Below are 12,977 nucleotides of genomic sequence, written 5' to 3' on the forward strand. Positions count from 1 at the left end.
TGTTTTTAGGACAACTTTGATGAACTTTTTTGATCCGTTTCAAATGTTGACTACTATATTTTAATAATGTCCTTACTACCTTTCTGGGTCTTGAACGTGGTAGTTGCGTTGTTGTCTAAGATGAGTCGCAAAGCTCTTGGATTTCATCAAAAATATCTTAATTTGTGTTCCAAAGATAAAGAAGGTCTTGCAGGTTTGAAACAAATTGAGGGTGAGTAATTAATGACAAGAATGTTTATTTTTTGGTGAACTATTCCTTTAAAATTCTGGAAAGGAGTATAAATTCTCATATAGCTAAAACTGTACCTTTGATGGAGGTGGTGAGCATGACGTGTTAGTCTGAGGGTTTGGCAGTCCGACAGGTGCTTGGTCCATCAGTGTCGGCAGGTCTAGATTCAGGTCCGATATGGATTCGTAAATATTCTCAGAGTCTGGTGATGGCAGTGGTTCTGAGCTAGAACTTTCACTTTCAGGCTTTATTGGAGATTCCAGCTCGGGAGACTTCCTGTGAGGCTTGGTCTCATTTAGGTTCTTGATGATGGGGAGCTCCACAGGTTTGACAGGGATAGCTTTAGGAATAGGGTCAGCTGGGCTGAAGCTGGGCACTCGGAACTTCTCAGGCAACGTTTCAACTAGAGCACCGCGAGAGCCGAACAGCAGGTTAGGTGCTAGACTCATTCTTTTCTTCTGATGTGAGTCTGCGTTCAGGGAGATGAGAGAGTCTGCAGGTCCGCCATGTTTGTAAGAAGGGGGCTCATGTAAATCCAAAGGAACGCCAAATGTCGACATACGGTTTTCTGATTTGTGGTAATTGCCTTTGGAGCGAAGTCTAATTGCCACCTCATCGGATTTGCGGGTCTCTGTGAGGTCAGGCACCACAGGCTTCACATCGGGGCCTGGAGGCTCTCTGAAGTCTAAAGGAGAAGGGATGTTGGGTGGAAGCTCCTTTACGTATTTAGCAGGGATATAAAATGGCTTGGCTCGTTCATCTTTGCACACGTGCCACCAATGATCATTTGTTTTGGCCAGGAGGACGTAGCGCTCGTTGGGTTTAATGGTCACCCTGTGGCCATCCCGGCCCTCGTATTCATATTCAAACTCCACCAGTACCAGGCCCAGACTGTGTAAGGACGTCATCTTATCCGTCTCGCCTGTTCACCCCTTGAGCGACTCAAGCTGGAATCAAGGCTCAGGAAAGGCCCTCCTGTGGGTAGAAAACAAATGAGAAGATTATAAAAAGCAATTTGAGCAGAAGACACCGATTACTCTTTATTTGCTGCCTTACTTTTGAGTCATGAGCAAAGATCACCAGCTGTATAAATGCAAAAACAACACCACTCTGGCTGACTTTTCTCCTGGTCCAGCTGTTCAGACTTTGCCCAACAATCCTGATTGTGAAATAAGATCATGCTGCTCCTTTCACAATGTTTTATCTAAAGTTTTATGAACTGTAGAAACAAAGTACTCTAGAAATTGCTAGCAAATTTCACAAATACAAAGAAACGGAAGTACTGTTTTTTCAACGTAAATATCTGAAATGGTCACTGCTGATTCTAATCAAGTACAGTATTTCATTGCATCAGTACCACGTTCCAAGAGCTCTGAGTCATTTTAAGCTAACAGTGGATATCTCTAACCTACACCTTTAGTCAACAGCTGATGTTTAACCTAGGAGAATTAAGGCAGGCAACTGCGATGTGCTGCGCTGATATGGACCAATAACTGAGGTTAAATGCCCCAGTTCTGATCGGTGACCTGAAACAACCAATCGAGCATGACCTCCACAGACTCTCAAGAAAGATCTGAGCACCTTTTTTGGATGCTATAGTAATTTAAATCATATAATTATAATACTTTCATTGATATATAAAATTTACTTGTGTTTATAAGATTATGTTAATTGACAGTTTGTTAGTTAAAAGAGTACTCAAAGTACTTAAAAAGATTCACCCTTGATGCAACAGCGGTTTAATGTTTGCTAAGCGACCTCTGTCGCTTGTTAATCTTTTGTATGTGGTTTGACTACTGCCTGTAAAGGAAAGGAAGTTGAGTGTAATACGAAAAACAGATAACGGCATAGTGTCAGTAATCCAAGTGCTATTTATATTCATCTGCCAGCAAATCATGTAGAGATTCAGCTGAGATATCAAGGTATAGACCAGTGGTTCCCAACCACGTTCCTGGAGGCCCCCCAACACTGCACATTTTGCATTTGTCCTTTGTCTGACACACCCATTTTAAGTTTTGGAGTCTCTACTAATGAGCTGTTCATCTAAATCAGGTGTGTTTGATTAAGGAGACATGGAAAACATGCAGTGTTGGGGGGCCTCCAGGAACGTGGTTGGGAACCACTGGTATAGACAAAGGATATTATGTCATTGACGCTTTAGAGAACATTGATTGATCTGATTGCCAAAGCGCTGGAGAGGTTATGCATTTTGTCAGTTTTAATGTAAATATTACATTGCTGCACTTTTTTTTTTTACGATCTGATGACCACTATTTCACTTTTTTCATCTTTTTAAGGGTCTGGTTTTTATGGTGGCTGTTTTTAAAAGACTTCCTTCCTCTTGCATGTGTAATACAAAGAGGGAAGGAAAGGAAGACATACTGCATTGTCAGCAACACAAATTTGCTTTCTACTGATTTGAGATGTGTGTGTTCTGGTTATATATATGGTCATATGTGACCCTGGATCACAAAACCAGTCTTAAGTAGCACAGGTTTTCTTTTATTCCAAAAATCATTAGGATATTAAGTAAAGATCATGTTCCATGGAGATATTTTGTAAATTTCCTACCATAAATGTATCAAAACGTAATTTTGGATTAGTAATATGCATTGCTAAGAACTTCATTTGGACAGCTTTAAAGTTGATTTTATCAATATTTAGATTTTTTTCAGGAGCTACTTGTCATGCTAAGATGTCAAGTCCCTTACCCCCAATTAGCCATGTTTCTTGTAAACATCCAGTGTGTAGTAGGCTACTGTAGTTGTTTGAAGCTGTGTCAAATCAAAGCAAACTTGCTTCTTCAATCAAGCAATTCTCCAAGGATCGTAAATGTAGTTCTTTTATGCCTAATCACAGCACTGAGTTCAAAAACACAATGTAGGCACATGTGTTTTGAGGCTCTTTCAACAGATAAGCAGCATTTCAGACACTGTATTGGGTCAAAATTAGGGCTGGGTTTTGACACGTTTTATGATTTGCTTCTGATTCACAAGCTTGCGATGCAAATTGATTCAATTTCCGATTCGATATTGATTTTCTTTTTGGAATTCTCTGCAGTTTACACCCCCTTACAGAATCTGCAAAATGTTAATGTTTTTTTTTTTTACCAAAATGCATGTTATTGTTAATTTAGTACTGACCTGAATAAGATATTTCACATAAAATATGTTTATGTGTAGTCCACAAGAGAAAATAATAGTTGAATTTATAAAAAATTACCCTGTTCAAAAGTTTACATACACTTGGTTCTTAATACTGTGTTGTTACCTGAATGATCCACAGCTGTGCTTTTTTGTTTGTTTGTTTGTTTGTTTGTTTAGTGATAGTTGTTCATGAGTTCCTTGTTTGTCCTGAACAGTTAAACTGCCTGCTGTTCTTCAGAAAAATCCTTCATGTCTGACAATTTCTTTGGTTTTTCAGCATTTTTGTGTATTTGAACCCTCTCCAACAATGACTGTATGATTTTGAGATCCATCTTTTCACACTGAGGACAACTGAGGGACTCGTATGCAACTATTACAGAAGGTTCAAACGCTCACTGATGCTCCAGAAGAAAAACTATGTATTGAGCTGGGGGTGATAACTTTTGAACAGAACGGAGATGTGTGCTTTTTTTTTTTTTTTGCCTAAATATAATATTTTATTTTTTTCATTTAGTACTGCCCTTCAGAGGCTACAGAAGATAGTTACATGTTTCCCAAAAGACAAAATTAGTTGAATTTACCCTGATCGTCAAATTCAAAAAGTTTTCACCCCTGGCTCTTAATGCATTGTTTTTTCCAGTAATAGTTTCATAAAACAAAGAATTTGTGGGACCTGAAGCATTTTTATAAAGAACAGCAAACAATACATCATTCAGGTAACAACACAGTATTAAGAATCAAGGGGATGTAAACTTTTGAACAGGGTTATTTTTATAAATTCAACTATTATTTTATCTTGTGGACTATATGTAAACATCTTTTATGTGAAATATCTTACTTAAGTCAGTACTGAATAAACAACATGCATTTTGTATGATCCCGCTTAATTTGTTAAAATAATTAGCATTTTGCTGATTCTGAAAACGGTATGTAAACATTTGACCTCAAATGTATATATTAATATATAGTACATGGCAATTACATTAGACAGGATACAGACTTTGGTAAGTTTAACGTATCTTCGGATGTTTATTTATGTTTTTTTCATGCTAAATCTGGTATTAAAGTGGAGGAGACGATCAGTTCAGTGGGTTTTGCACTGCCGCTTGAACTGAGGCACTACAGCAATCTGTCACTCCACATTATTTTGAACACTGTAATGAAATTGACAAAATGTGAGACTTTGTTTTATATCAAAAGAAATAAAGCACTAAGCTTATTGCAGTTTATTGGATGGGAGTTGCGCTAAATTGTTCCATTCATTACCTGAAAACAGGCTAGACTAATCGATTCTTGGGATTTACGTGTAAGAATCGATATTGGTTCGTAAACATAATGTATTAAATAAACTGATTGATTTGATTCGTTATGGATTTGGTTTTGTTAAATTACTTAACATAGAAATGCTAACCGTAAAAGGGGGACTTGAATTCTTGAATTTCTTGTCAGACCTGATGTCTTTATCTTATAAGAATGAGTGCCTAATAAAAGTACAGTAGTTATATAAGACTTTGGATATGGAAGATTAGAAAAAAGCTTTGATGTTTGAGATTGAAACATTTGTATTTAGTTTATGCATTTCATCATAATTACCAAATTAACTTCTTAACCTGTTTTTTTTTTTTTTTTTTATCATTCAATAAATTTCCCTACATGTCATTCAGATTTTAACTTCATGAACATGACCAGTTCAGTTCATATTCCAACTCATCAACTGAAAGGAAGCCAATTTTTAAAAGTTGAATTTACAATGTCTGGGAAACTCTCAAAAGCAGTTAATTTGTGAGATGCAAGTCACTCTTTATGCAAGCAGTTTACAGACAAAGTGAATTGTCACTTATGTGTCACTGAAAGTTGAATTTAATAACTATTTTAACTGATCCTGCATCACACCATGGGAAGCTGGAAACTGATTGGCTCACAACGAAGACAAATCGCAAGATCAAACTTGGCTCTTAGCCATATGAAAAGGAGAAAAATCTTTGTAGTCTGTAGTAGACTTAATCAGCCTCTTGCCAAAACAACAGCAGCTGCTTTTTTTTAACAAGTCAAGACATGTCTCCCGAGAGTAAGATGAGATGAAGAAACACCACCCTTGCACATCTTACCAAGAACGTTTGTAGACAAACAGCAGTACTTCTTTAAATAGTGAAGTAAACAGAAGGCCAGACCACCTTCTCGCTTCATAAACCAAGGGGTGGCAATGGATCGAAAGGAGACCTTGTGGTCTACCAAAAGAAGGACGTTGTATAATCCAAGAAGGAAGTGGCCCAAATCACCACTATACATTTGATCCAGAGAATGCATCTCCTTACTGTTTTGCAGTTGTTATTATAAGTCAGCTTAGTTGTCAGATGTCAGACTGGTTACTTAATGTATTCCACAAACAGTTCTACTTTAAAAGGGAGAGCCACAACCAGTTTGACAACTTTGGAAGAGCATCAGGGCAAAAATGAGAGAAGCTCTAATTCGTGATTCATCATGTTGGAGTAGTTTAAAAAGAAATCACCTTGGAATCTGCACAAGATGAATTTGGGGGGGAGGCGGTGTCCTTCCAGTTGAAAATGGCTGTTAGCGTAGAACAATTGGAGGAGGCCGTTCCCATTTAGACACTGTTTAAACACGGAAACTCCTTGTTTTTCTCTGGCCTGGCTTGCTTTGACCTTGCTGTGCTGTCTGGTTCTCTTACAGGATGTTCACGGCGGGGCAAAATGGGTCTTTATGTGACGTGGATACTCACCCTAGCACCCGGTCATTTTTAGAATTGCATTTAGGGCTGTCCTAACACTTCATGTTATTTTCTGTCACATATAGTCAGCCCAAGGTCTTCAGCAACCCTATTATGTTTTGAATAATCTTTGTATGCCTTTCATAGCCTGTCAGTTATACAGAACATAAAAATACAAAACAATTTTTTTTTTTAATTATAAATTTAAAAATGTATAAATATATTGTTACGTTAATACAGCTATTGTTTCTCCCTCTTTTTCCTTTCATGCCAGAGACTGTATATGCTATGTCAAAAGAATTGTTGAACTATGTAGTTAACGCAACATAGGGTCACTGTAAATGTGTACCTCTATATACATTTCTGAGAAAAACATACTTATATGTATACGAATCACTGCAGTTTCCAGTTCTAACTCTGACAAGTTTTATTCCTTTTCACACAAAGTATGATTTACACACAGTTTTGACTAATGAAGCCTATTTTTTCGCAAATACTTGCAGAATTTTATATTATGGCTTCAAAATAATTTTAACATCCTGTGTGATTTGAAAACTGATACTCTGGTCTGAACCCTATGAAACTACGGTTTGACAAAACAGCTCAAATTCGCATAAGAAAGTTAAAACGGCATGGCTGCATCAACAAATGCGTTTGCATTTGTTAACACTATCGGTTTAGGGTTTAGTTTGGTGTAGGGGATATTTCCAACACGATAGAGCATTAGCCTTTAGCGACACTCCCTGGATATTTGAACTCTGTATACAGTAAGGTACATAATATGGTTTTGCAGAAATGTACGTAGAGGCACATATTTCCAATAAACCTGGGTTGCATTAACAACAGCTTTGTGAGATGTGCAGACTAAAGGTTGAATACACTATAATAAATTAAGTTGACACTACTTGCCGAAAATCAGAGCCAGTCTGCAGATTTGAGTTGACAGATTTCATAGAAAATTATGTGGTGTATGATGATCACAAACATCCGACATCCAGTCAGAGGATATCAAACGTTTGATATTTTCAACAATGTTTCTGCGTTAGTTTGTTGTGATCGGAAGGACTTTAAATTGTATAGTGTATGATTCTCAAATGTTTAATGTATGATGGCCAGTTTTTCTGTGACTATTTACAAAGTCAGTAAGTGTATGAAGCCTAATGTTTTCAAATCTGTTAAATTGTGTAGTGTATTCCAACCTTAATTTGTTATTTGCTGAAAATGATCAAATGTGCATGTGTGCATTCAAACATGCACCAGGTTTGATGTGAATGAACTCCAACTTGACTGTCTGCACAAAATGTGATAGAAATCAATGAGATGAGATTGGAGGAGATACTCAGCAACTAATGACTTTACACTTAAAGGGATAGTTCACTCAAAACTAAAAGTTCTGTCATTACTCTCGTAATGATAAACAAAGGTCTCACAGGTTTGGAACGACATGAGGGTTCATGTCGTTCCAAACCTGTGAGACCTTTGTTTATCATCGGAACACAAAATTAAGATATTTTTGATGAAATCCGAGAGCTCTCTGACCCGCAATGACAGAAACGCAACTACCATATTCAAGGCCCAGAAAGGTAGTAAATACTTCGTTAAAATAGTCCATGTGACATCAGTGGTTTAACCTTAGTTTTATTAAACTACCAAAATACTTTTTTTTGCTCAAATAAAACAAAAATAATGAGTATCGAAGCTACGAGAATACTTTTTGTATTTTTATAAAAAATAAAAGAGTAAGGATGCTACGAAAAAATTTTTTACGTAAAAAAAGACGATTATTGATGCTACAAGAATACTTTTTGTGTGCAAAGAAAAAAAAGGCATTGAAGCTATATGAGAATAGTTCTTGTGCACAAAGAAAAAATAATGAGCACTAAAGCTACAAGTATATATTTTGTGCGCGAAAAGAAATACAAAACAATGATTATTGATGCTACGTGAATTTTTTTGCGTAAAGAAAAAAATGATTATTGATGCTACAATTATACTTTTTGTGTGCAAAGAAAACAAACAACGAGTATTAAAGCTACAAGAATAGTTTTTGTGCACAAAGAAAACAAAAACAGTGAGTTTTGATGCTACAAGAATTACTTTTTGTGTGCAAAGAAAACAAACAGTGAGTATTAAAGCTACAAGAATACTTTTTGTGCACAAAGAAAACAAAAACAGTGAGTTTTGATGCTACAAGAATTACTTTTTGTGTGCAAAGAAAACAAAAACAATAAGTATTGATGCTACAAGAATACTTTTTGTGCACAAAAGAAACAAAAACTATCCATATTCTCGTAGCTTCACAAAATTACAGTTGAACCACTGATGTCACATGGACTATTTTAACGATGTCCTTACTACCTTTCTGGGCCTTGAAAGTGTCAGCTGCGTTGCTGTCTATGCAGGGTTAAAAAGCTCTCGCATTTCATCAAAAATATATTAATTTATGTTCCCAAGATGAACGAAGGTCCTATGGGTTTGGAGGGTGAGTAATTAGACAGAACTTTCATTATTGGGAGAACTATGCCATTAAATGGTTCCAAAAAGAGGGATTTGCATTGATGCCATAGAGGAACTGTTGTGGGTTCCCCACATAAACTTCCAGTGAACAGTTCTTAACGAATTATTTTATTGTGTAGAAAATTTATATAATCTAAAGTACCTTTTGTGCATTGAAAAAGTTTTGCAGAAGGTTCTAAGAAACCTTCAGTGAGTCAGGTCAGTTCATGTAAAGCTATCATAAAATTTCAGAAGACTTGGAATACGCTAAACAGTTCTTTACAATGCTTTTCGAATCTATTTGGGCCACTAATCTATTTGCTTTTGTTGTATGGAAAAGAACACCTCACGTCACCTTTTGTCTTCCAAGAAAGGCGGGTGAGTAAATGGAAGAATTTTCTAAAGTTAACCAATTGGCCAATCTCAGATATGTGCAGTTTAAATGTTTGCAAGTAAAGTACGAGTCCAAACAAAACATCCTCTGCTTTCAGATTTGAACCCACACAAAGCAGTGGCCTCAGAAAGTCAGGTGTGTGCACAGCGAAGACCTGAGGGAGAAATGAGATTCTCTCCGGAATGTGCAGTGTACTCGGATAGCTGTACCAGATCTGCGGTGTTCCAGTTTTCCTCCACACCCACACCCACCAGCCCAGTCACCTCAGGAATGCAGAAAGAGCACTCTTACTCACTGTGAAGTCTACACAACTGAAATGTTTAAAACATTTCCTCTCAGAGGGAATACCTTGTTTGTACACACTTCGAATGGATTAAGCATGCATGAAAAATGATTCTTATCTTTCTTCACAGGTTGAGCATACAAAGCTGAATACTGGCATCACAATATCTTTTATCTTAATTTCACGATCAGCTTGATGATAGTTACAATTGGTGATCAACTTGTGACACTGGCGCAACACAAAACTCTTATCCTTATCACAGATTTCAGCATATGAAATGGCAAAAAAAAAAAAAAAAAAAAAAATTTGGTTTTTTTATTTCACTTCACATAAGATGGATCGCTTTGCCTTCTCTTTGTAAAACTGCAACAAGTTGCTCTTAATGTGCACAGATTTGTCATGCAACAAGACAGGAAAAAGGAAGGTAGCTTTATCTCAGACTTTAAAGAAAAGTCATAAGGCTAAATATAAAACGCGAAGCACCTCAAGACCGAACAAACATCATTTACATCTGAAGAAAACGAAGAACTACTCGGAAGTTAGAAGTAGTTTACCTGCTGAGGCAGGATCGGTTCACCATCTTCTCCACACCTTTGTTTGTCTGTCTTCTTGTTCAAGTTACATTTGTAAGATCCGCCTGCTGTTTGTCTTCTCAATTTCTTTTCCTTTCTTAGTCCGCTTAATGTCTTAGACAGGCTTTGAGCCACCGCTTTGTCGTTCCACCTATAGCTCAAAGTTCCAGCTCTGACAGTTGTTGCTCAGGGCCAGTGAGTGTGTGCATGTGGGCGGGTGTGTATACACGCTAGAGCTTTGTGCCAGTTTCAGCTTGCCTGCCTCCTCTGTCTGCATTCATTTCCTGTTCCAGCATACACATCACAGCTTCAGAAGAGTGAGACAGTTTGCAACAGGAAGAGAGAGAGAGAAAGAGAGATGAGGGTATGGTTCAACTGAATCATTAGGAAGAAAAGCCTCACAAAATTATTAACCAATTGCTATTCCACAGAAGCATTACTCTGTTAACTCTCACAAGATGCTGTTCCTTATCAAATAGGTGCAACTGTCTCACATTCTGTAATGTTACCATGTGGTTCAAGCAGTTTTGCAGCTTGTCAACAAACCAGGTCACCGGAAAGTTAGTGGTGGAAATCAATTAACAAAACCAGCATATAGGAACACATGACTAAGACTACAACTGACAGGAAATTAGAAATTGTTTTCTCACCTGCAAAAAGAAAGGATTCCCTTTAGTCTCATGCACCACTGAAGAAAAAACACATCAGCTATTGCAAGAGTTCTCCATGCAGTTTCTATGAATAACACCCAGTGGTTGATTCACACCCATTTGGGCTCTGGTGGTTTCTTCCCTCCCTTCCAGTTTGCACAACCTCTGATCAATTTTAGGCTACGCAAAACTGAATCATCACTAAATATAATTACTAAGAAATCTCATACTGAGGGCAAACCAGGAACCAAGAGGTTAGTGCTCACTCTTAGATGTATAAGCAGGACAACATGCCTTCCCCAGAAGAAAAAAAAAAGCTATGTTTTCTGGGTGGGGCATGTAAAGATTTACTGATGCCTTTGGACTTTGGACTTTCAGTGATGTTCCATTCGGGCATGCTTTTGTTTTTTTTTTAGGATGAAGAGATGAATCAGCTGCAGTTAGGTCATAAAACAATTTTCTAGTTATGCAACATTGTTAAGTGAACATATAATGGACAATTTAGCACTGTTGGAAAATGGAAAATGAGTGTGGCGAATGCTACAGATTCCTTTGGTTAGTATTGTTCAAAATGTGCACTGTCTGCGAAACATTTCCTTTTATTGATTTGCTTTCAGTCTGTGTGAAGACAATTTAATTGTTTCTAAAAAACATTAGAAATGTATTGCTGAAAACATGTTACAAAGACTCTGAACTATGTAGTACCGATATGTGGAGTTAGACCGTTAAACAGTTTTTTTTTTTTAACATTTTTGTGTTCAGAATTTTTTGGGCAGACCTGAAATCAAGTCTTGATGACAAACTGGAGCAACTGAGCATGGGCCTTCCATTAACACTAGAGAATGTTTTCACTATGTGTCATCAAAATTGGTGGCTCTGAATGCAAGCAATGCCACTGAACCAAACGAAACTTGCATATTTGGCTTATTATTGCTGCTGAAAATAATCAATTATTGTCATGTTTTGGGATGTACATGAAAACATAGCAAACTGTACAGAGTAGGAAAAACATTTGGAGTATATAGACTGCCAAAGGTTAAAACAAATCAAGAAGAAGAGGTCAAAAAACTGTCTGAGGAACAAAAGGGGTTTGTGGTTGGCCAAACTGAACCAGGATTTCCAGGGCAAGAATCTTGACAACCTTCGTGTTTGTTCCTGTCATTTCCAGTCAGGTTGGTGAAATATTAGGCTAATTAATACTGCTCATATATATTTTTTTACCATCTATCAACTATATTTTGTCAAAATATTGCACCCTTTCCTGCTTACTAAGTCCTCTATGTGATTTTAGAAGCTTCCACGCATTTATTCCGTGGTTTAGACAGTATAAATAAGTAGAACAAAGTTTTCAGTAGTACATTAAAGGCTGGAATACACTACACAACTTTTAAAATCGGAACAGATTTTTTAAGCAATAGGCATCATACACTTACCGACTTTGTAAACGGTGATAGAGGAAAACTGTCCATCATTACACTACACGACTGAGGATAATACACTAGCAGACTTTGAAGTCGACAGGATCACAACAAACTCATGCAGAAACATGCCTTGTTGCTAGGAGATGCGTAACAAATGAAAATATGCGTTCTAAAATCGACTGAAAATATCAAACTTATTTGATATTCTCTGACTGGATGGAATCAATGTCTGAAGCTAAAAAATCAGAGTCTGTGACAATCATACGCTACGCGATTTTCTATTGAATCTGTCAACTCAAATCTGCAGACTTGCTCTGATTTTCAGCAACTAGCCTCAACTTCTCCAGACTGTAAATCGGTGGAAAATCGGGGCAAAAAATCATGTAGTGTAGGCTTAACCCTGCAGTCTATGCTGTTGTTTACATCCGATTATGGTCAGTATAGGTGTGTTCATGCCATATCGGAATTCCCGAAATTATGAGGTTCCAACTTGGAAAAAGTGTTCACATTCTCGTAGAACTTGTTATTACAACTTGTGAACTGGGAGTCTTCTCAGAGCTAGACTTGTACCACATTACCGCTGTACCGCCTGACCAGCATAAGCTCTGTTTAGGCGTTGATATTGTTGCCATAGAAACGCCACGTGTTGTCATCTAAACAGTAATTGCATGGGCATGGAATGCAGCATATGACCGCGCATCCGGGTAACTGACCAAATCGTGACGTAACTGCAAACCCTCTAACTACTAGAACCTATTAGCATTAGTGGATCACCGACTCACTGTCATTACTGATAGTTACTAGAGACTACAATTTGCTAGCTAGCCATACTTTCATCATGTAAACGCGTATTGCCTGGTTTCATAATTTACAAAAAACAGCTATTTGACAATTCAGAGAGGCGGCAGCTTTCCCGTGAGGGGGCGTGGTTTTCGCGCCAAAAGCGGACACGCCCCCAGCGTTTGAGAACAGCCTGTTTCTTTTAATCAAAATGTATCAGCCATTGTAAACTGTAATACTTATTATGCAGCCAAACACGATTATTATTACAATTTTGT

General features: G+C 37.4%; 1 protein-coding gene across 3 annotated transcripts in view; it reads right to left on the bottom strand.

Annotated features, from left to right (window-relative positions):
• Positions 1 to 10,688, bottom strand: part of arhgap27l (Rho GTPase activating protein 27, like) — a 49,414-nt gene extending 38,726 nt beyond the window's left edge. For 2 of the 3 annotated variants that reach the window (XM_073842267.1, XM_073842249.1), the window contains exons 1-3: positions 10,499 to 10,687; positions 9,831 to 10,155; positions 307 to 1,204 (exon numbers count right to left, since the gene is read on the bottom strand). In XM_073842267.1, the coding sequence (XP_073698368.1) occupies positions 307 to 1,137 (831 nt within the window). In that variant the 5' untranslated portion in view covers positions 1,138 to 1,204; positions 9,831 to 10,155; positions 10,499 to 10,687. Of the gene's footprint in view, positions 1 to 306; positions 1,205 to 9,830; positions 10,156 to 10,498 lie in introns of all 3 variants that reach the window. The other variant, XM_073842258.1, reaches the window with a different exon arrangement.
• Positions 10,689 to 12,977: the final 2,289 nt, after the last annotated feature.

The sequence above is a fragment of the Garra rufa genome, chromosome 1 (assembly GCF_049309525.1).
Source record: "Garra rufa chromosome 1, GarRuf1.0, whole genome shotgun sequence".
NCBI classification, from domain to species: domain Eukaryota; kingdom Metazoa; phylum Chordata; class Actinopteri; order Cypriniformes; family Cyprinidae; genus Garra; species Garra rufa.